Source organism: Gracilinanus agilis, chromosome 3, assembly GCF_016433145.1.
Source record: "Gracilinanus agilis isolate LMUSP501 chromosome 3, AgileGrace, whole genome shotgun sequence".
Taxonomy (NCBI): Eukaryota; Metazoa; Chordata; class Mammalia; order Didelphimorphia; family Didelphidae; genus Gracilinanus; species Gracilinanus agilis.
Genome location: NC_058132.1, coordinates 216,949,939 through 216,970,461, shown reverse-complemented (window position 1 = coordinate 216,970,461; position 20,523 = coordinate 216,949,939). Strand labels below are relative to the sequence as shown.

Here is a 20,523-nt window from a genome sequence, read left to right as displayed (position 1 = left end):
AATCTTTTTTACAACTTTGTCACCAATGTTGTGTTTTCAAGTTAATAATGATTCAGATAAGTGACATACTGAAAGAAATATTCATAAAATTAGGAAGGTCAGAGAATTCATGGCTATGGGGAAAGATTCTGATGTGAAATTCATCCTTTATGCTTGAAAATTACTCCATAACTTAATATTTCCTGTCTTTTCTACTTTTTTCAGGTCTCTACCTCCTGCCCCAGCTTTTAGTAATATTAATAAAGCACACATCCTTCCACTGAGGTTAATTTAGGTATTCTCTTTCTTTTTTTAAATTACCTGTATTTCTTCTCATGCTAATCCAGAAGAAAAAGTTGCCCCTATAAGCTAGAAAAATTCAAAGACTGGTGATTTTCAAAGAAAAAAAGTGAAATTCAGAGAGGCTCATGACCAGATAGCCACCAGATGATAATTTCTTTTTTGTCTCAAATCATGCAGCAGTCTGAGGAGAAACTGGTAGATAGAGTATTAATCCAATAGAATCATAGATTCATTTACAGTATACTTTAGTATAAATTACATATGCCTCAAGGGCAACTAGGTAGTACAGTGGATAGAGTGATAGGAGTGGGGTCAGGAGGACCTGGGTTCAAATCTGACCTCAGGTTCTTCCTAACAGTGTGAACCTGGTCAAGTCACTTAACCCCAACTGCCTAGCCATTGCTGTTCTTTTGTCTTAGAATTGATACTAAGACAAAAAAGAAAGGTTTTTTAAAAATCACATATGCTTCGTTTATGTTCTTTCTTAAGATACAAAATAAATTATTATTTAACTTCAACAGTATGGGGTGTCAGGGGTTGGGAGAGTTAGAAAGGGATTAATACTAAGTATTATTATTAAAACAAGGTAATCCAGAAAGTATGATGCACAACTGACCTGCTGTGCTGCATTTGCATCTTGTGCCAGAGTATCTGGATCATACATTGGTTCCAGGGCCTCCAGAGCTTTTTCAGGACGACCCAGCTGCTGTTGAAGAGTAGAGAGGGAAATTCTTGCATCCAAATGTAGTGGAGCCAGGTCAACCACTTTGCCATAGCTTTCTGCAGCACGTTCCATGTAACCTAAGGCCTTTAAACATTCTATGGAAACATAAAAAACAAAGTTAAAAGAGAAAGGCTATACTTTTACATTGTAAAATATAAAATTTTAACAGTTCTTAGTACTACTACTAGAATAGATTCCTCAACTTATCCCTCACCCAAAATGTTATATTCATCAAAGAAAAGTTGTTTTCTGTTTAAAAAGAAAAAAAATCATAATTAAGTACAGATTGAGAAAGAAATTTTAACATCATGAAGTTTTATTTAGTCAATTATTGTTATAAATTGTTATAAATAAAACTAATAATCATTAGGGAAATGACATATTGATCTGCACTTAATGCAAATAATCAAAATATTTAAATGATTTGAAATGAATATTCAAAGAAGGAATGTAACTACAGTTCAAAATGGGTGGGACGTTAAAAAATTATTATTCTGCATCAGTTTTCTTTACCAAGGTCATGATCTTGAGGTCAAAAATGATAGAACAACAGAAAAAATTAAGTTGGATGTAAAAAGAGGAAATTATAAGATAGCATTGAGCTGCCCTAAATGAATTCAAGTCACCAGGCAAAAATTCCTACATCTCAAAAATGACTACATTAAAAGAACTAGTCAGATTTGATTGCTAAATCACTATGAAATGAAGAAGGTAATCATATGTTCCAATTTGGGAGGGAAAAGAGAGAGAAAGAAAATGAAATCTATAACCTATTGACCAGTGATTTTGGATTTCTATTCCAGGAGAAATTCTATAATATATTAGAAAATGGATGGTTAGGAAAGGAAGCAGTGTTACAAGAACCCAGCCTGGCTTAATCATATCAGATCGTGTCAGACTAATCTCAATTTATTTTTTATTATAGTTATTAAACTTTAAAGTTAGAAGAATGCCATAAGTATGAAGTACAGATCTGATAGTCATTTCTCTAATCATTAATTCCAAAGGCTCCCTATTGCCTCTAGGACAAGATATTAATTGGCATAAAAGCCCTACACAACCTGGCAAGAAGTTAACTTTCTAACCTTATTATACCTTTCTTTCCTTCCAAACCTGTCTTCTGGCTATTCTTCAAACAAGTCACTCCACCCACTTCTTTGACTTTGTGTTGACTATCCCTTATGCTTATGTGATCTTCCTCCTCACCTTCATTTCTCCAAATCGTTTAAGTTCCTTCAACATTAATTTTAATTCTCACCTTCTAAATAAAGCTTTGACTGAATGATCCAACCAGTAGCAACCACAAGTACTACCAAAACTACAGCAGTACATACTTATCCAGGTACATCATTTCCCCCAACAGAATGAAAGTATCAAGAGGGAAGAATTTTTGTCATTATATGCCCAGTACCTAGCATAATGCCTAGAACATGTTGCTGTTCAGTCTTTTTTTGTTGTGTATGATTCTTTGTGACCCCATTTGAGGTTTTCTTGGCAAAGATAGTAGAGTGGTTTTCTCTTTCCTCCTCCAGCTTATTTTACAGTAGAGGAAATTGAGGCAAAAAAAGATGAAGTGATCTCATTTTATAGTAGAGGAAATGGTGGCAAAAAAGGCTAAGTGACCTTACCCAAGGTCACACAGCTAATAAATATGAGGCCATATTTGAACTCAGTTCTTCCTGACTCCTGGTCAGGCACTTAGCTACCTGTAGTACACAGTAGGCATTCATAAACTTGTTGATTTGATTGATAGTATCCCATAGTGTGTCCACCTTGTACAACTCTAATCCTGGATTACAGCAAAGTATGTGACAAAGATTCTCATATTGTTTCTGAATAAGATAGAAAGATAAAAGAAAAATTGTCATGCGTGGTTTGTTATCAATTAATAATGAGATCTGTAGTGAAGGTACATGAACCTCTGCTGTTCAATACATGCTAATCAAATTCAGAGATGACATGATGTTGAGAATAATAATAAACTTGCTACATAAGAGTAATTATCAAAAAAATCTCAACTGGCAAATGGATCAAATCTATCAAAACAAAACATAGGAAATACATAATTCATGGATTATGGATTACATGGCATCTAAGATCCCTTCCAATACTACATCAGTAATCTTAGGTTCCAATTTCACCACTTTCTGGCTATAAACCCTTGGGCAAGTTGCAACTCAATTTCAGTTTCTTCATCTTTAAAATGGAGGTGATAATAACTTTATCTTTCTTACTTTTTGGAGAATGAAGCATTAAACAAGCTAAGTTATTAGTCATTTTCTGAATTAAATAAATATCATACAAATTGATTTTTAGAATAAAAATATAAAGGTTCAAGTATACAGAGGTATATTTTCCCTAGATACTTGTAAATATATATACTCTAAGTAATTCTGTGGCCTCCAAAGAAGTAAAGTAGAAAAAGCTCTGGATTTGGAATTAGGCTCTGTGTTTAAATCTTAGCTTTGTACTTATTATCTACATGCCATTATTGACATCTGTAAAATGTTCAGAATGGATCAGATGATGGAAGGCCTTTTACTGCTTTAATCAATGATCCAATAAAAGATAGGACATAGGTGAATATATTAACCCTTAGACCAGTATGTCATATAGTAAATTAAGTTCCAGCCTGTGTCTGCCGCAAATTAAAGAAATAATTTGTTCTCTACATTAAAGCAACTTACATTAATGACTTGCTGAAAACTATAATATAGATATGTAATTATATGATGTATAATATATGAAATATATGATTATATAAAATATAATAATAGAGTTGGTGGGGTTTTTTAAATGTAGGTGTTTCAAATATTTATTAATATCTTCAAAGGAAACCACCCTTCAAAAATGTAAGACTGGGCAGCTGGGTAGCTCAGTGGATTGAGAGCCAGGCCTAGAGACAGGAGGTCCTAGGTTCAAATCCGGCCTCAGACACTTCCCAGCTGTGTGATCCTGGGCAAGTCACTTGACCCCCATTGCCTACCCTTACCACTCTTCCACCTATAAGTCAATACACAGAAGTTAAGGGTTTAAAATTAAAAAAAATATATATATATATAAGACTATCTAGATTTTTACCTGCATGCCGAAGCCAGACTACTGCTAGGTTATATCTTTCTGAGCAGACTAATGCAGTGAGAAGAGGGAGTGCAGAATTATATTCTCCAACATCAAGAAAAGCTTCAGCGACATCAAGGTACAAATCTCCCATATCTTCTGGATTCTGTTCCACTAGTGTAGTCAGGAGAGACTGTCATCACACAAAATGAAGGCTTCAGTTTCACATTGAAAAGGCAGATATAAATTCAGTAAATATACATTTTAATTTATCTCAAAAACCAATGTTGTCAAGAAAGACTTGAATAATGATATTTAATATGAGTTTCAAAATTTAATTGGGGAAGGTCATAGAACAGGTCTCATCACTTCTATCTAGAGAAATTAACTAGTGAATTGTACTATATGGAAGATACAGAATACATAATTAAGAATGTTTCAACATGTACCCAAATATACTCCAAGCATCTTTTAAAGAGTCTAATTTAGAATTCTAATCAAATTTATTCTCATGTTTAAAGGAAAAATTAATTCCATTTCATGCAGAAATTATGAGAATTTAGGTAGAAATCATAATATATATACATACATATATATAATAAATTCCTTTGTTATAAAGAAATGTGAGAAATAATTTGACCCCTACCCTATTTTAACCGACCCTGGGCCCATCTTAAATCAGTAATTTTACCCCAGTGATAAGTTCTAATCAGTACCATCTAGTTTAATGTGATTCCATAGAGTTGGTGATTAGTTAATTATTAAAAGACAATAATCAAAAGCAAGCAGGTGTACGCCAGTGATGGCAAACCTATGACCTGAGTGCCAAAGAGAGCATGCAAAACGCTTTCTGTGGGCATGCAGTCACCCCACTTCCCGGTATTCATTATTAGAAAGGCAAAGGGACTCAGGTGGAGCTGCTCCCCTCCTGCTCCCCACCATGCCTGACAACATTTTTTCACTTCACTAACCCCTTTGCTTACCAGCCCAATGGGAGTACTTTCTCCCTCCCGTGTGGGGTGATGGGGCAGGACACAGCACTTAGTCTGGGGGGATGGGGGGGGGGTTGGGGTGAGGCCTGGCAATCCATCTCTAAAAGGTTTGTCATCAATGGTGTAGGCTATAGTTGAATAGGTTCTTTCCTATAATAAAAGTCTTTCACGTTAAGCTTTTATGTTCAACTTTAACTTGTTAGCATAGCTTGAAATGGGCCTCCACTCAAATATCACAAGCTTCAGTGAAAAGACCCAAGATATATTAAGAACCTCTCCACCCTGTATCACTTCCTCATGACCCTGGACAAGAGCTGTGACCTAATAACAAATCATATCGATTTAGGTGCTAAGAGTGAGTGTCTTGAGGATGGGCTGTAGATGGGCTGGTCGTTATATGCCCACCTTATTGTTTGGTAGCAACATGACCAAGGGGTGTAACAAGAGTTTGGAATCCGTCAATGAGATAACATGCTGATGCCTAGACTGATCAGGCATATAAGAATGGAACTGGGCACTGAAAGGAATGAAATCTGTACTCTGAGTAAGGTGGGGGGTCTCAGACCTTGAGGAAGACCTGAGATTCTATTTGTTAAAAGGGGTCAGGTCCCTCTAATACAGAGTTATTGGCTTAGAGCTCTACCTCAGTTGTTTTATTGCAGATTGGACAAATTTCTGGCATTATATAAATGTAAATAGTCTAGATTCAAGTTATGATTTCTGGCAAATAGACAAACTGTCAAAAAATAAGCTATTTAGGATAACTCTTTTTACTTACATCAAGAGGATCAAGGATATTAAGGTGAACTAAACACACCATTAATTTAACAGTAATATCAATTGGCACTCCCTCAGGTATGGTGCAAGTAACCTTTTCTTCAGCTGTAGAGAAAAAATTATTTATATAAGACCATTTCTTATCTCTGTATAGAACCTTTATACAAATTAAAGCAATGACTTCCAAACTTTTTTCATTATAGACACCTATTAATAGTTTCAGAGTACAAACCTCCCTCCATATGTGTATATTTATTTATAAATTATATGTACTACTCTATTATTATATACATTACTAAAAACAAAATATTAAAAGAATGAAATTATGAAATAATACTTATTCAAGAGAACTAAAGTTTCTGAGCACAACCCCCAATTATATGTATATAAATTATACTCACCACTAGATTATCATATACATTACAAAATACAAAAATTTTAAATGAAACAAAAATGAAATAATATATGATCACAAATGCAATAGAAAATCAACAGTTTATTTAGTTTACTGAGTAGGAGTGACATGTTCAGACAACTCAGAAAACCATTTCAGCAGCCATGTGGTTTATAGCATGGAAAGGAGAGATGTGAGGCAAAAAGACAAGAATAAAGGCTTTTAGATTGAACTGGATGAATATGAGGCCCTTTCCCAATTATGGCTATTCCTCTCTGAACACTTTTAGGCTGTTCAACATTTATCCTAAAATGTGTTACTTGAGAACTGAAATCCAAATGCTAGTTGTGGTCTGACATATGGTCTAGCACAATACTATATGTGTGTTGTCTCATTCTTCAACACTCAGACTCTCTTAATAGAGAATAAGATTGCATGAGTTTTCTTGGCTTCCACATCACATTGGGAATTCATACTGAGCCAAAAACCCACTAAAACCCTTGTGTCTTTTTCATATTAACTGCCTTTTAGTTTATCCCCACCTTTTATAATCTCTATCAACCCCTCAAAAAAACTTTTTAGACAATAACCAAAAACTTCACTCAACTGAAACTTATCTCTGCCCAAACTTGCCTCTCTCCAAATTATGTCTTAGTTGCCAAATCTGATAATATTTTCTCAATTCTCATGCATCTAAACTGATCTATTGCATTTGAGTGTTGACTTCCCACTACTCACAAGTAATATCCCCTCTCTGCTTTCCTGACATTAAACTCCCCTGGCTCCCCTCCTATGTATCCTACTCCTATACTACTCCTCCATCTCCTTTGCTGGCTCAGCATCCATAACATATTCCCTAACTATGAACAAGTCTCTGCCCTGAGTCCTCATCTCTCCCTACATTCTCTCATTTGGTGATCTCATCAGCTCCCATGTGTTTAATTATAATCTCTATGCAGAATACTCACAGATCTATATTATCCACCATATCTTTCTCCTTTATTTCAATCCCACATCACAACTTGCTTATTAAAATTCAAACTGTAAGTCCTGGAGACATCTCAGATGCCTAAGACTGGATCTATTACCTGTCCTCATAAAGTTACCCCTCTACTAAACTTTCCTATTTCTATCAAAGATAACAGCATTTTTCCATATTCCCTGTTTATAACCTTAGAGCTCTCCATGATTTCTCTCTTTCTTGATACACTGAGTCAGTTACCAAATCATATTTCTACTTTCACAACATTTTTTGCAGCTGACACCTTCCCTCTACTCACATAGCCATCATGTTAGTTCAATACCTTTCCATTCTTCACCTAGATGATTGTGATGGCTTCCTAATTGGGTCCCTTGCACCACATCCCTCCCTCTTCCAATTTAACCCCCATAGAACTGCCAAAGTTTTCCCTTAACCACTGATCTAATTATGTCACTCCTCTATTCAATAAACTTCAATAGTGCCCTACTACCTCTAGGATAAAATAAAAACACCTGTTTGGTTTTTAAAGCCCTAAACTATTTTTCCAAACTTGTTATGATACTTTGGCAGCTAGATGGTACAATAGATAAGAGTACTGGCTTCACTACATCCCCTCACACATTGTATTCATTTCCTCTCTCGATGCTTCTGTACTAGCCAACCCCATACCTAGAAAACATTCCCACTCTCCTGCACTTTCACAGACTCTCTCTTCAAGATACAGCTCAATTATCAGTGTTCTACCTAAAGCTAGTTTCTTCCTTACAATGTATTTATTCTCTATATACTTATAAATGCACATGTCGTCGTAAGCTTCTTAAGCGTAAAGATGGTTTTTTTTGGTATGTGTATTTCAAATGTCTAAAATAGTGCCTAGCATATAACAGATGGATGCTGACTGATATCACATTGATACCAAGACCAATCATTGACCTTCAGTTGTTTTAAAAATATAGCCCAGGGAAACAGTTAAGTGGCTTAGTGGACTGAGAGCTAGGCCTAGAGATAAGAGGTTCTGGGTTCAAATTTGGCCTCAGGTACTTACCAATGTGGCCCTGGGCAAGTCACTTAACTCCCAATGCCTAGCTCTTACCGTTCTTCTGCCTTGAAACCAATAGACAGTACTGATTCTAAGATGGAGGGCAAGGGTTTAAAAAAAAAAAACGTAGCCCATGATTTAAAATGATCACTTACGTATAATATCCTCTGAAAATGCTTGATTTGTCACTGACTCTTCATTCTCCTGACCATCCATCAAATCTTTCCCATTTGGAACAACAACAACACAAAAGATTAAATATCATTATTGAATCCTATCTATCAAGTTATATTTTCATTAATGAATGATTTATGAACAATAGTTTTCTTTGCTAGTTTAAAATTTTGATTTGTAATCTAATTCATGGGTATAAAATATTTCTAATGATGTTATATTTTAATAAATCAATAACAAAAATTATCTTCTAAAACCAATTCATGGAAAAAATGTCACCAGGCTCACTGGTTTCTGGAAACAGTTTCATTCATTCATTCATTCAACAACTAACATTTACTGACTCATGCTAGGTACTTTGGGTGATAACTAAGAATATTACCAATCTAACTAAGATGAAGAGAGGATAAAACATGTACAAAAATTATTATAATGCCAGGTGGTATAGGGTAAGTGCTATGAGAAATATAAAGTGTTTTAGAAATTCAGGGGAAAAAATTACATTTGATTAGTGGTACCAAAAAATGCTTAATCAAACTGGCATTTCAACTAGTCCTTGAAGACCCACCAATTCTAAACTATTCTTTATTTATATGCAGGATACAAGCCCTGCCACCATTGTTAGCAGACTGAGTCTAGTGTATAGCCAAAAGATATGAAAAGTAGCCCAAGCTTCTTGAGTAAAAATTTCTCAACTCTATTAGACTGCAACTTCTATTATACTTAGCATCAATTATGTCTTATTTACCTTTTATATGACTCTGTATTTAGCACTGTCCTTTTTGAACATAGCACATGCTTAATGTATACTTTTGAATTGAATAATGCTGCTAATATCAACATCACACAGTGAAAAGAGTTTGGCCTAGAAAAAAGGCTGCTAAAGAAACCTTATTTCAGAGTGATTTCTAACCAGCTCTATCCAAAAGAAGTCAGAAAGTTACTATTCGCTAAAGCAACCTGAATCGTTCAACTAAAACTGTATTATCATTTATTTAATTCTATATTTACTTCTATGAGCTATAGTTGTTAGTTTTTTTTTTTTGTTTGTAATACTTATTTGTTTATTTTAAACCCTCAGCTTCCATCTTGGAATCAATATTGGTCCCAAGGCAGAAGAGTGGTAAGGGTAGGCAATGGGGGTCAAGTGATTTGCCCAGGGTCACACAGCTAGGAAGTGTCTCAAGCCAAATTTGAACCCAGGATCTACTGTCTCTGGGCCTGGCTCTTTATGCACTGAGCCATCTAGCTTCTCCCAATTATTATTTTTTTATAAAGGCTTTTCAAGTACTTTTCAAAAATGAAACTGCTTTAACTCTCAGGACTTTTGGTATACTTCTTACTCATTTCACTCTTCTCACTTCAAAGCAAGAAACTCTGAATCAATGAGATGCATACCACATTGAATTATGCATATTATTCTGACTAATAGGTAGAAATTTACAGACAATAAATTGTCTATAATGCAATCAATCAAGTGGCAGAACTAGGAAAATTTAAATAAAATATTGATGAGGAAAAAATTCTTGGAAAATTAGTTGTGAAGACATTAGCTTTAAAGTTCAGAAACCACAGCAAAGATATAAAAATCCTATGTACATATAATAGTTATTACCTTTATTCTCTTCTGGCATACTTTTGTCAATAACTTTTTTCCATAGTACAATTCCAGAAAAATCAGTAATAACCTAAAAATAGAGCAGAACTCTAACTTATTTCACAAAAGAATGGGAAATAAAATAAGTTACTTTAGAAAAATATCTTTGTAATTTGCAGAATAATTCAAATAATCTTACTCATACCTTATACAATGAGGTTTTAAAAAGACACAATGATACACTAAAATCTGTATTTGAATGAAACACTGACTAGAGATGTATACCAAGAAAATTCCAATCTAAGAATTAAACATTTCACATAGCTATTTGTTTGAATGAAGTTGTCCTAACCTGAGTAATATAGTACCTGACAACTACATTAAACAAGTTGAAAAACATTTTTTTTAAAAGCTGTCTAAATGTGTCCTCTTTTAAAAGCTCAATTACAGAATCAGAAAGCAATCATTATAACATACAGTATGAGGCTATTTCCCTACATCACAGAATCACTGTACAGAAATCATTTTTGTAAATATCATTTAAATATGAACTATGATTATTATACGGAAGTCAATTTGTCAAATTCTATACATAGTTTTAATTGAGAAACATCTATTATTCTCTTCAACAGAGCAGAAATCTGTTCAGAATGTAACCCTGGCATATGTAAATTCTCTTACCTCTAAGGCTTTGTCATGTTGCTTGTTGGAAATGTACAGTTCTGCTGCTATATTAACATCTTCCATGGAGACAAGACTTTGGTGTTTTGAAAAAGCTTCCTCAATTATATTAATGGCTGATGTGACATCACTGGCTTCATAATAACTCCTTGGAAGATAAGCATACAAAACTGTCTGAATATTGGTGAGTTTGAGTTATCAAGTTTTACCTATGCTCAACATAAAAATAGTTTGGCATTATTTTTCATCACTCCAACTTTTAAGGGGGAAAAAATCCTTGAATTTTAAAATATGATGTATACCAAAATAATCATCCAAAGATTAAGTAAGATCTATTATACACACATGTAGAAAGAGAGACAGAGATAGGCAGATAGAAATATTTGTGTATAGCTCCACAGATCAAATGATGGGATGACATAACTTTTTATGTATGCCTTCTAGATCAGAAGAATAAGAATGTGTTAATCAGACGCCACTTCTCCAAAAGATATGGAATATGGGAAACAAACTGATTGCTTTGGATAACTGAAACAGTTCCCAAGCTAGGATTCACAATTATAACCACCAGCATAAAAGCTAATAGAATTTACTTACTTATTACTTACAACAGATTGTACAGTAATCAATCAATCAACAAACATTTAAGCTAATAGGACCCCAGCTTTCAGAGTCAAAAGGGATCTTAGAGGTGATCTTATCTAATGCCTTCATTTTACAGATGGGAAAATTATCCATAGCTATGAAAAAAAATCTTTTTTATGGTAATATGCACACAAAGGATGACGAATGTGTTTATTTTATATCTCACTAATTAATAAAATTATTATTTCTATTAATTTTAAGTTGACTTTCTAGAATCACTAAACTATCATTTTATTTGCAAAATAAATTTGACAACTCTTTGCCTACACTTATTTCCTCACTTTTTTTTCTTACTGCTACAGCTATATCGATTAAAAGTAACATACATTCTTGTTTCACCCTCACCAACTGGCCAAACCCTAGGATTCAATCAAACTAGCCTTATCTCTATTCTATATATATGATACTCCATCTCTCAACTCTATGTCTTTGCAATGACAAACCTTAAAGCTTGGAATACACATCCTCCGGATCTCTACCTCACAGAATCCTTCTCTTTCTCCAAGATGTAGCTCAAGCACCCCTTTCAAAATAAAACCTTTCCTGATCCCCTCCCCACTTTATAGTACTTTCCTTCCCAAACTATCTTGTACATAACTATTTGTAATTTGTTTTACATTTTACATTTATTCCATAAGAGATTAGTAAATGCTGAGTGGAACACATTAGTTCTGCTGTGTATTTTTCCTATAATTTTATTCCTATATTCCTACAAATTTATTAACCTTTAAATCTTTAGATGATATGGCATTTGACTTATCTATGTTAAGCATTGATATTATTCAATCTCCAAGATATCTTTAAACATAATATAGTTTCCCTGTTTATCCCTTCTTAACTATTTCTCTTTTTATTATTGACTTGTCTGAGTTCGTAACTATTCCTGCTTCTCTGAATTAGCCTAATGCATAATAAATTCTCCTCCAACCCTTTATTTTACCTCTGTGAAACTGGTCATTGTATTCATATAGTACCTGTGTGTAGGTAGACTCCCAAATATTTTATACATTCTGTAGTTATTTTAAATGCAATTTCTCTATCTCTTCCTCCTGGATGATGGTAATATAGAAAAATGCAAATGATTTTTGTGGATTTATTTTATATACTGCAGCATTGCTGAATTATTAAATTATTAGTTGACTTTTTATTTTGATTTTCTAAGACCACATTATATGCAAAAGGTGATCATTTTGTTTCTTCTTTGTCTATTCTTATCATTTGTTTCCTGTTAAGGATAGCACTTCTAGAACTATGTTGAATAACAATGTTGATAATAGTTCTTCAAACTAGATTGTTTTGTTCTGCTAGCCCTGCCTTTTAAAGTAACTCTGCCAAGGCCATTGGTTTTAGGCTTTTTTACAGATTCCTGTTATTAGGGTTGCCTCAGCCATTGTTCTTTCTTCAATTCAGCTCCAGTCAGGACTTCCTGAGCATTATGTTGGCTCTATCTCTTCTATTTTAATGATTCTTTCATATTTCTTGATTCCTAAGTATGAGTGCCCTGTCTTTGGGCTTCAACTTTCTCTAAATTTTCATTCTTGATGAGCTCATTTATTTCCAAGATTTCTTTTATCACTTCTATATTACTGACTTTGAAATTTCCAGTCCTATTTTTCCTATCACTATCAAAGCATCTCCACTTGGCTATTGACTTTACCCCAAAATCTAACATATCCCAAACTAAACTCATCAGTTTCTTCTACCAAAATCTTCCCCTCTTTTAATCTCAGCTATATCTCTGACCATTCTGCCTAATGAATAAAATATGAACTCCAGACATGGGCATTTATGGCCTTTAATTTGGCTTCAATCTACATTTCTAGCTTTATTTCATTGCTTCCCCCTTGCCCCTCTACTCATTCTCTACACTAGCAAACGAATCATCTTCCCTATTCTCTAAGCCTTTTCTACTCCTCTGTATTTAGGCAAATATCCTCTCCCTTCTTTCCCCCTAATTCCTAGAAATGCTCACATTTCCAACTGTTCAAATCCTTCTTCCTTCAAGGGTCAGCTAGCTCAGGAGTCACCTCTATCATGAAGCATCTTCCGATGCCCCAAACTACAGGTAATCTTTTTCCTCAAATCTGTACTACTCTGTTCAGCCTCTCTAATATAGTTACTTATGTTCTAACTTGTATATATGTTCTTATTTAAATCCCTAAGAGTTAGAGGGATTTTACAGTATTGCAAATAATGGTGTTAAAAATGTATACTATCACATTTTAACTGCAGAAATTGATCTGGCTTTTGTGAGGTAGTCTGAGAATCAAACCACTATTATAACTGTTTCTAACAGAACATTCCCTATAGAATAAAAGCTCCTTGAAGGCAGGGACAATGCCACTTTTGTATGTGTATCCCAAATATTGGGAACAGCACCTAATACTAAGTAAGCACTTAATAATATGCTTGTTTTTTATCTTCTGAGTTTCAAACAGCCAACTTATGAAGATCTTTTACAATATAACTCACTTATAAGTTAGCAACTTCTGTTTCATTCATGGATCCACTGAAGCATAACTATCTGAATCTGAAGAGGAAAAAGCATTCTATTTCAAACACACATGCCTTGCTTTTTTTTTGACATGTTAAGTACTGAATTTACAATTTCAAGTGTTAAAAAAGCAAGACATTTACAACAGGTTTCCATACAAACTTACTTTGCCATGTCTCTGGCCAACTGCATGAAGCGCTCTCCATCAAATGGGGATAAGAGGTTTAAAATACGTCTATAACCATCCATTGCCATTTTATGTTCTCCCATCTGTTCATAAAGGCTTGATCTTTCCCAAAGATAACGAACATTTGTAGGATCATACTTGAGAGCTAAAAATACAACCATAAACAATATATATTCTGCTTAACACAGCAAAAATAGGGTACAAAGTGCTAACCACCCTATTTACAAGATGTTCAATGTTAAGGCAGTTCACAGTAGATTTAAGAGCCAAAAGAAACCTCAGAAATCATTTAGTTCAAATCCCTTCATTTTAAAAATGAGGAAACTAACATTCACAGAAGTGACTAGCTCAAAATCAAACAAGGAGTATATGGCAAAGCCAAAATAAAGCCAAATTTTGAACCTAGATCTTCCAACTCCAAATTCAGTACTTTTTCCACTGCACCCTAATGGTTTTTCCAGTTCACTTCTGTGCTACAGTACCCTGTTTCAGGCCATGCCCTTCCAGGGTGGCTCAGTCTCATATCTAGGCATCACAAGTTGCTCTGCAACCTGTTTTAAGGCCAGGATTTGAGCCGCACTGGATGTAATATGCCAACTCTAGTCTCATATAAACACTTCGCTCTTCTTTTTATAGCAATAAAATCAAAATGCAACCAATAAATAAAATGGCCATATTGTAAAGTTCTTCCTCACAATATACACTAATCCTGGCTTCTGCCACAAATGGGTGACCAAAAACTAAAATTTCTTTACAATATAACCTCAGGTCAGCAGCTTCTATCATAAACCCAAGAGGAAATTTCCTAACAATTAAAGCTTATGTGTCTAGGGCAGTTACTGGTTCTCCTACAATGGAGTTTTTCAACCATAGGCTAGATGACCATTTGCTGGGGATGCTGTAAAGAAGATCCCTATTTAGATCTATTCTACATTAGATAACTTCCAACTCCCAGAAACTGACATTTATATCATTAGTAACTCTCAGAAAATATGCTGAACTGCTTAAAAATCAATTCTTCAGTTTCTACACCAGAGCAAACTTTGACTCTAGAGTTGACTCTGTGACTCAGTTAGTCAGAAATAAATTCTGGATCATATTCAATTTGAAGCTTAATCACACCTTAAAGAGCCACACCAGGTCATATGAGCTCACCTCAAGATAAAATTAGCCTTGCAGGGATAGTTTAGGGTCAAAGTATCCTCTAGGATAAGTTCTAGTACCATCTGTCTCTTTTATACAGTATAAAATAATTACTATTCACAAACATAAAAATAGGAAAATTTCAATTATATATTTCCATTCTCCATGGAAAATTAATTACAAATTAAATTCATTTTTTAAAAATTTTGCAACTTAGACCAGCAATTTAAATTACTAAATTTTAAAAATCAAAATTTAAACAATTAAAAATTAGACCAGCAATAAAAATAATTCTAGAACTTGTCATCCAAAATTTTATATATCTATTACAGTGGATATAAAAACATGTTAAAATACATTACCTTTTGTATAGCAAAAAATAGCCTGCTTAATGTTGTCTTGTTCTAGAGACATTTCTGCCAGTCTAACCCATTCTTCTGTGTCACTAGGGTTTAAATGTGCAGAAATTAACTCAAACTGCAGTGATTTCTCCATATCACCTTGGTCCTCGTATATCATGGCAAGTGTAGAAAATGGTTCATAAGCAAGAGGAGCTATAAGAGACAAAATAAAAATGGCTGAGCTAGCTACATTCTTGGGATTCATAAACTATTACATTCAAACATGTCAATATTGTTCATATTCATTTAATTTCAATCATTCGAGGACAGTGATGGTGAACCTTTTAGGGACCTTAGAAACAGAATGTGCAAACTGCAACCCTCATGCTGCATGTGAGCCCCTGCCTTACCCCAGACAGGGGAGGGAAGAAGCATTCCCATTGGACTGCTGGGCAGAGAGTCAAGTCATGTGAGAAATATCCTTAGGCACGAGTGGAGAGGGGGAAAGGGAACAGCCTCCTCCAGCAGGCTCTGGCACACGTGTCATAGGTTCAACATAGCTCTAGGATGGTGATGGCAAATCTATGACACACGTGTCAGCACTGACACACGTAGCCATTTTTGATGACACACGGCATGCGGCCACATACAGAGAAGTATGGGGCCTCATGCCAAGGAAGAAACATTTGCTGTAGTGTAGTGTAGACACTCTATGCACTAAAGATGACAATTCTACCTATATTCATTTGTCTATTTTGGTTTATTAAATACAGTTATATGTAACAATTATACATTTTTGTTATTTAAACTATAAATATCATGAAATTATGTTTTTTTCTTGAAGTAACACGCCACCCGAGTTATGCTTGGAGCTTTTTGGAGAATTCTGACACACCAAGCTCAAAAGGTTGCCCATCACTGCTTAGGAGAACCTCATAAACTGAGCAAAGTTTGGAAATCAGGATTCTCTTGGCATATACAAAAATTGTATTTTTTTAAAACCCTTAACTTCTGTGTATTGGCTCATAGGTGGAAGAGTGGTAAGGCTGGACAATGGGGGTCAAGTGACTTGCCCAGGGTCACACAGCTGGGAAGCGTCTGAAGCCAGATTTGAACCCAGGACCTCCCGTCTCTAGGCCTGACTCTCACTCCACTGAGCTACCCAGCTGCCCCCCAAAAATTGTATTTTTAATATCATAATAATAACTGATATTTATGTAGTGCTTTTAAAGTCTGCAAAGCCTTTTTTACACATTATCTCATGTAAATGTCATAATAACCCGAAGAGATAGGTAATAAAGTGCTACTATCCCCTTTTTACAGATGAGGAGACATGCTCAGAAATTCTAAGCGATTTGCCAAAAATTAGCTAACATTGAACAGGGGAAAAATTTAATGCTAGCCATCTTGACTCTAGGTCTAGCACTCTATTTAAAGGAAAAAATGTAAAAAGTATGCCTTTGTTAAACATCTTTTAAATGGAACTTTTATAAATGCCTCCCCATCCTACCATAAAGGACATAGGCTGATGTGTTTCAGTCATTTGTATTATATCAGGACACACTTGGATCTGCATCTTTTAAACCAGGAGAAAGCCTAAACATTTATACCCAAGGAACTCAGTCAAGGGGATGTCCAGGAGTCTCAACTTTTGACACAATGATTCCACAGACACCTAGAGATTAATGTCCCAAAATTACATTAAAAGGAAAGGATAGGGCAGCTGGGTAGCTCAGTGGATTGAGAGCCAGGCCTAGAAATGGGAGGTCCTAGGTTCAAATCTGGCCTCAGACGCTTCCCAGCTGTGTGACCCTGGGCAAGTCACTTGACCCCCATTGCCCACCCTTACCACTCTTCCACCTAGGAGCCAATACACAGAAGTTAAGGGTTTAAAAAAAGAAAAATAAATAAAAGGAAAGGATGGACTGAGATGAAGGAACAGATAAAGACAGCGAGTAAACAAGAACAAGTAAAATAAGAATAAGAGAAATTACCTTGAAGAAAAAGAAACAACATATTAGTCGTTAAAAGAAAAGGCAATGACATTTACAACATATGGAACCATTTGAAAGAAGGCTCTCAAAATTTAAGAAAATATTAAAAGGTTCTTAATAGTATAACTTCAGGAATCATTTTTTAAAATATCCTATAATGAGTAAGAATTTGGCAAAACACTGAGACAACAAAACAATTATTTTAAGTGAAAGAAGAAAAATCAAAGGTGCTATGAGTAATTAGATTTTCAGTTTAATGATAGTGCCAAGTGATGAATTTAACTGTGTCTTTTGCCAAAAAGAAACCCAAGTTAGAGTCATCACTTGGCACTATCTGATCTAGAAATAGGAAATAAAATAAAATAAAACAAAAAAAAACTTTCAATTCTGTTTCAACATAATATCCTTGCTACACTTAGGAAAGGCTACCATTATACATTAAGTCTAAAGTCCAAATTTAGAATAATGGAAAATCAAACACAAGAACTTCAAAACAGCAATGAAAGAAAGAAATAGCTCAATTTAATGGGAATGGGAATAGAATACATACCTTCCATTGCTACTTGAGGTATTTGGTTCAATTAAATAATGTGATTTTGATTGATTGTGGTCAATTTAAGTAAAGTTGGGAAGATAAATGCCATCATAAATAGCTATAATTTTCAAACAAATGATATTTTCTAATTAGCAAGGTAGTGTAATGAGTCTCTACTTCATTACTTCTGATGAACTTGAAGAGACAAAATTTTAAGTTCCTACAATTAATATTGATCCCACATAAAATACCTTGTCTGATAATTTCCATGCACATCAATATGGCCTCTTCACGTTCACCTCGAGCAAATCGGATGTTCGCTTCCCCCATGAGCCCTCTCAGAGCTCTAGGAAGTTTACTACGAGGCCTTTTCTCCTACAGAGGAAAAATGAGATTTACATTTATATATATAGTTTAAATTCAACATTTTAATTCAAAACTTTTTAATAAAATTAGCACATAATAAAATCAAAATCTTACATTTAAAAAGGCAACTTAATCAAGCTTCAGAATTCAAAAATTAGACTAAATGGTTGCAATTTTAATTCACTGATAGACTCTATCAGAAAAATTATTTTAAAATGATTTAATTACAGAAAAGGACAAAAATTATCTCCTCGGCAATTTCCAAAGAGTATCGATTTAAAAGTTTTAAATTTTAACTGGAACAAATTTTGTGAACACGAAATAACTTTTCTGTGTGTGTGTGTGTGTGTGTGTGTGTGTGTGTGTGTGTGTGTGTGTGCTTTTTTAAAGCAAATCTTGAATTGCTCAGAAGCTAGTAATTAGAATTAGTAATTAGAACAGGAAGACTTGATTAATACAAAATGTATTATTTGAATAGCATGAAAGTTAAAATATACCACAGACTGACAAATCTACAATCTAATAAAGTTTAGAACTATAAATCTTCCTTTTAATATAAATTTTCTTATAACCTTTACTTTTCTTTCAGAATTATATACATTCGAAATATGTTTCCTTTCTATCCCATGCCAGAGAATATGAAATCAGTCATGAGGTCTAGACTAGGTTAGGGAATTAGAGAGAAGGTCTGATAAAATAGGATATAAGCCTACATTTTTTTCTCCTGCATTAGAAACTGAAATTTTTTGTTTTCCCAGATCTGTCCCCTCCTCATTTACCTATTGTAGTTAATACTGTAATTTCCTTAGTCAATATACTAAAAAGACTTAAACCTCTGACTCCTCAATATAATCCAAAACTGTTGTTCCCACATACATCCAATTCCTACTAATTCCATTTTTCCATTACCAAATGTCCCTCCATTTCCACTTCTATTGCTACCACCCTAGTTTAGGTTCTTATTTCCCCTTCTAAGTTCTTAATATCTCCCCTTCTAGAATCCAAGTTCCTTCAAGGAAAAGATGATGTCATATTTTTCTGTGGCACATTTCTTAATACAGTACTTTGTCATAACAGGCCTATGAATGCTTGCTGAACTTTTTTTTTTTTAATGAAATTTTTGTGGGATGCGGGCCTTTAATGGCAAATCTCTAATGTATTTTTATATACTGAAAAAATATATACATTGAATCACAATGATTGAATCACAACTTTTTCTTTGATATATATAAATATTAAAAATGATAAAGGCTGGTATAATAATATAAATTAGTAATTTAATTAAAGCCATGTTGATAGATAAAGTTATCAGACCATGCGCTTGTAAGCATTCAAAACTGCCGCCTCCATTACTGTCTCCTGTTTCCTGGCCAAGAGCCTACTCACAAAGAGGCCACTCCCTCCTAACCCAGGAGATTTTAAACCCTCTCTGCGTCGACGTAGACCTCCCCATGCCCCAAAGACCCGGAAACGGAAACCAGTTTGACCATGTTGGATCACGGGAAATGTAGTTTTGATACATTTCCCATGTCCATAGAAATATATACACTTTTTAGATGGCATTTTCCAAATTTCACTTTTACATATAAAAACATAAAACTACTTGCTTTCATCATTTTCTTGGTCTCTCGATTAAGGACCATCTCCAAGACAAATACATCTCCTGCTGTGGGTTGTTCAGGTGTTTCTTCATCTTCCTCTTCCTCCTCTTCTTCTTCTTCCTCATCTTCATTCTCTCCAAGCATAGAAGCAAAGACTCTGTGGACTGATTTGCTGACTCCATCTGATGTTTCTCCTGGTTAAAGAGAAGCCAAGACCAAACACAACTCTTTGATTTTCAAAAAAGGTAATCACTTCAAAGTGGATGTCTTTATAACCTATTTTAGTAATAATACCCTACTCATTCAGAGGTTAGACTTTCACCAATTGGAATTATTCAGACTCTAGCTACAAATCCTATTATCAGCCAAAACAATAGTTTTAAAGCTATATTTCACTCATTAAGAAAGGCAGTGTCACACTCAGGCACACATCTAGATTACTATGTGTGAATAAAGGCAGCCAAATAGAAATAAATAAGGCTTAGTGACAACAAACCAAAAAAATTGTAGAGGAA

The 20,523-nt window shown here is 34.4% G+C and overlaps 1 protein-coding gene across 1 annotated transcript in view; it reads right to left on the bottom strand.

Annotated features, from left to right (window-relative positions):
- The window catches only part of GTF3C3 (general transcription factor IIIC subunit 3), a 38,037-nt gene that overhangs the window by 12,604 nt on the left and 4,910 nt on the right, over window positions 1–20,523 (bottom strand). Inside the window, exons 3-11 of the mRNA XM_044666437.1 lie at window positions 20,015–20,202; window positions 18,293–18,416; window positions 15,534–15,725; window positions 14,008–14,173; window positions 10,703–10,850; window positions 10,040–10,112; window positions 5,837–5,940; window positions 4,088–4,259; window positions 899–1,101 (exon numbers count right to left, since the gene is read on the bottom strand). Coding sequence (XP_044522372.1) covers window positions 899–1,101; window positions 4,088–4,259; window positions 5,837–5,940; window positions 10,040–10,112; window positions 10,703–10,850; window positions 14,008–14,173; window positions 15,534–15,725; window positions 18,293–18,416; window positions 20,015–20,202 — 1,370 coding nt within the window. The remainder of the gene's footprint in view (window positions 1–898; window positions 1,102–4,087; window positions 4,260–5,836; window positions 5,941–10,039; window positions 10,113–10,702; window positions 10,851–14,007; window positions 14,174–15,533; window positions 15,726–18,292; window positions 18,417–20,014; window positions 20,203–20,523) is intronic.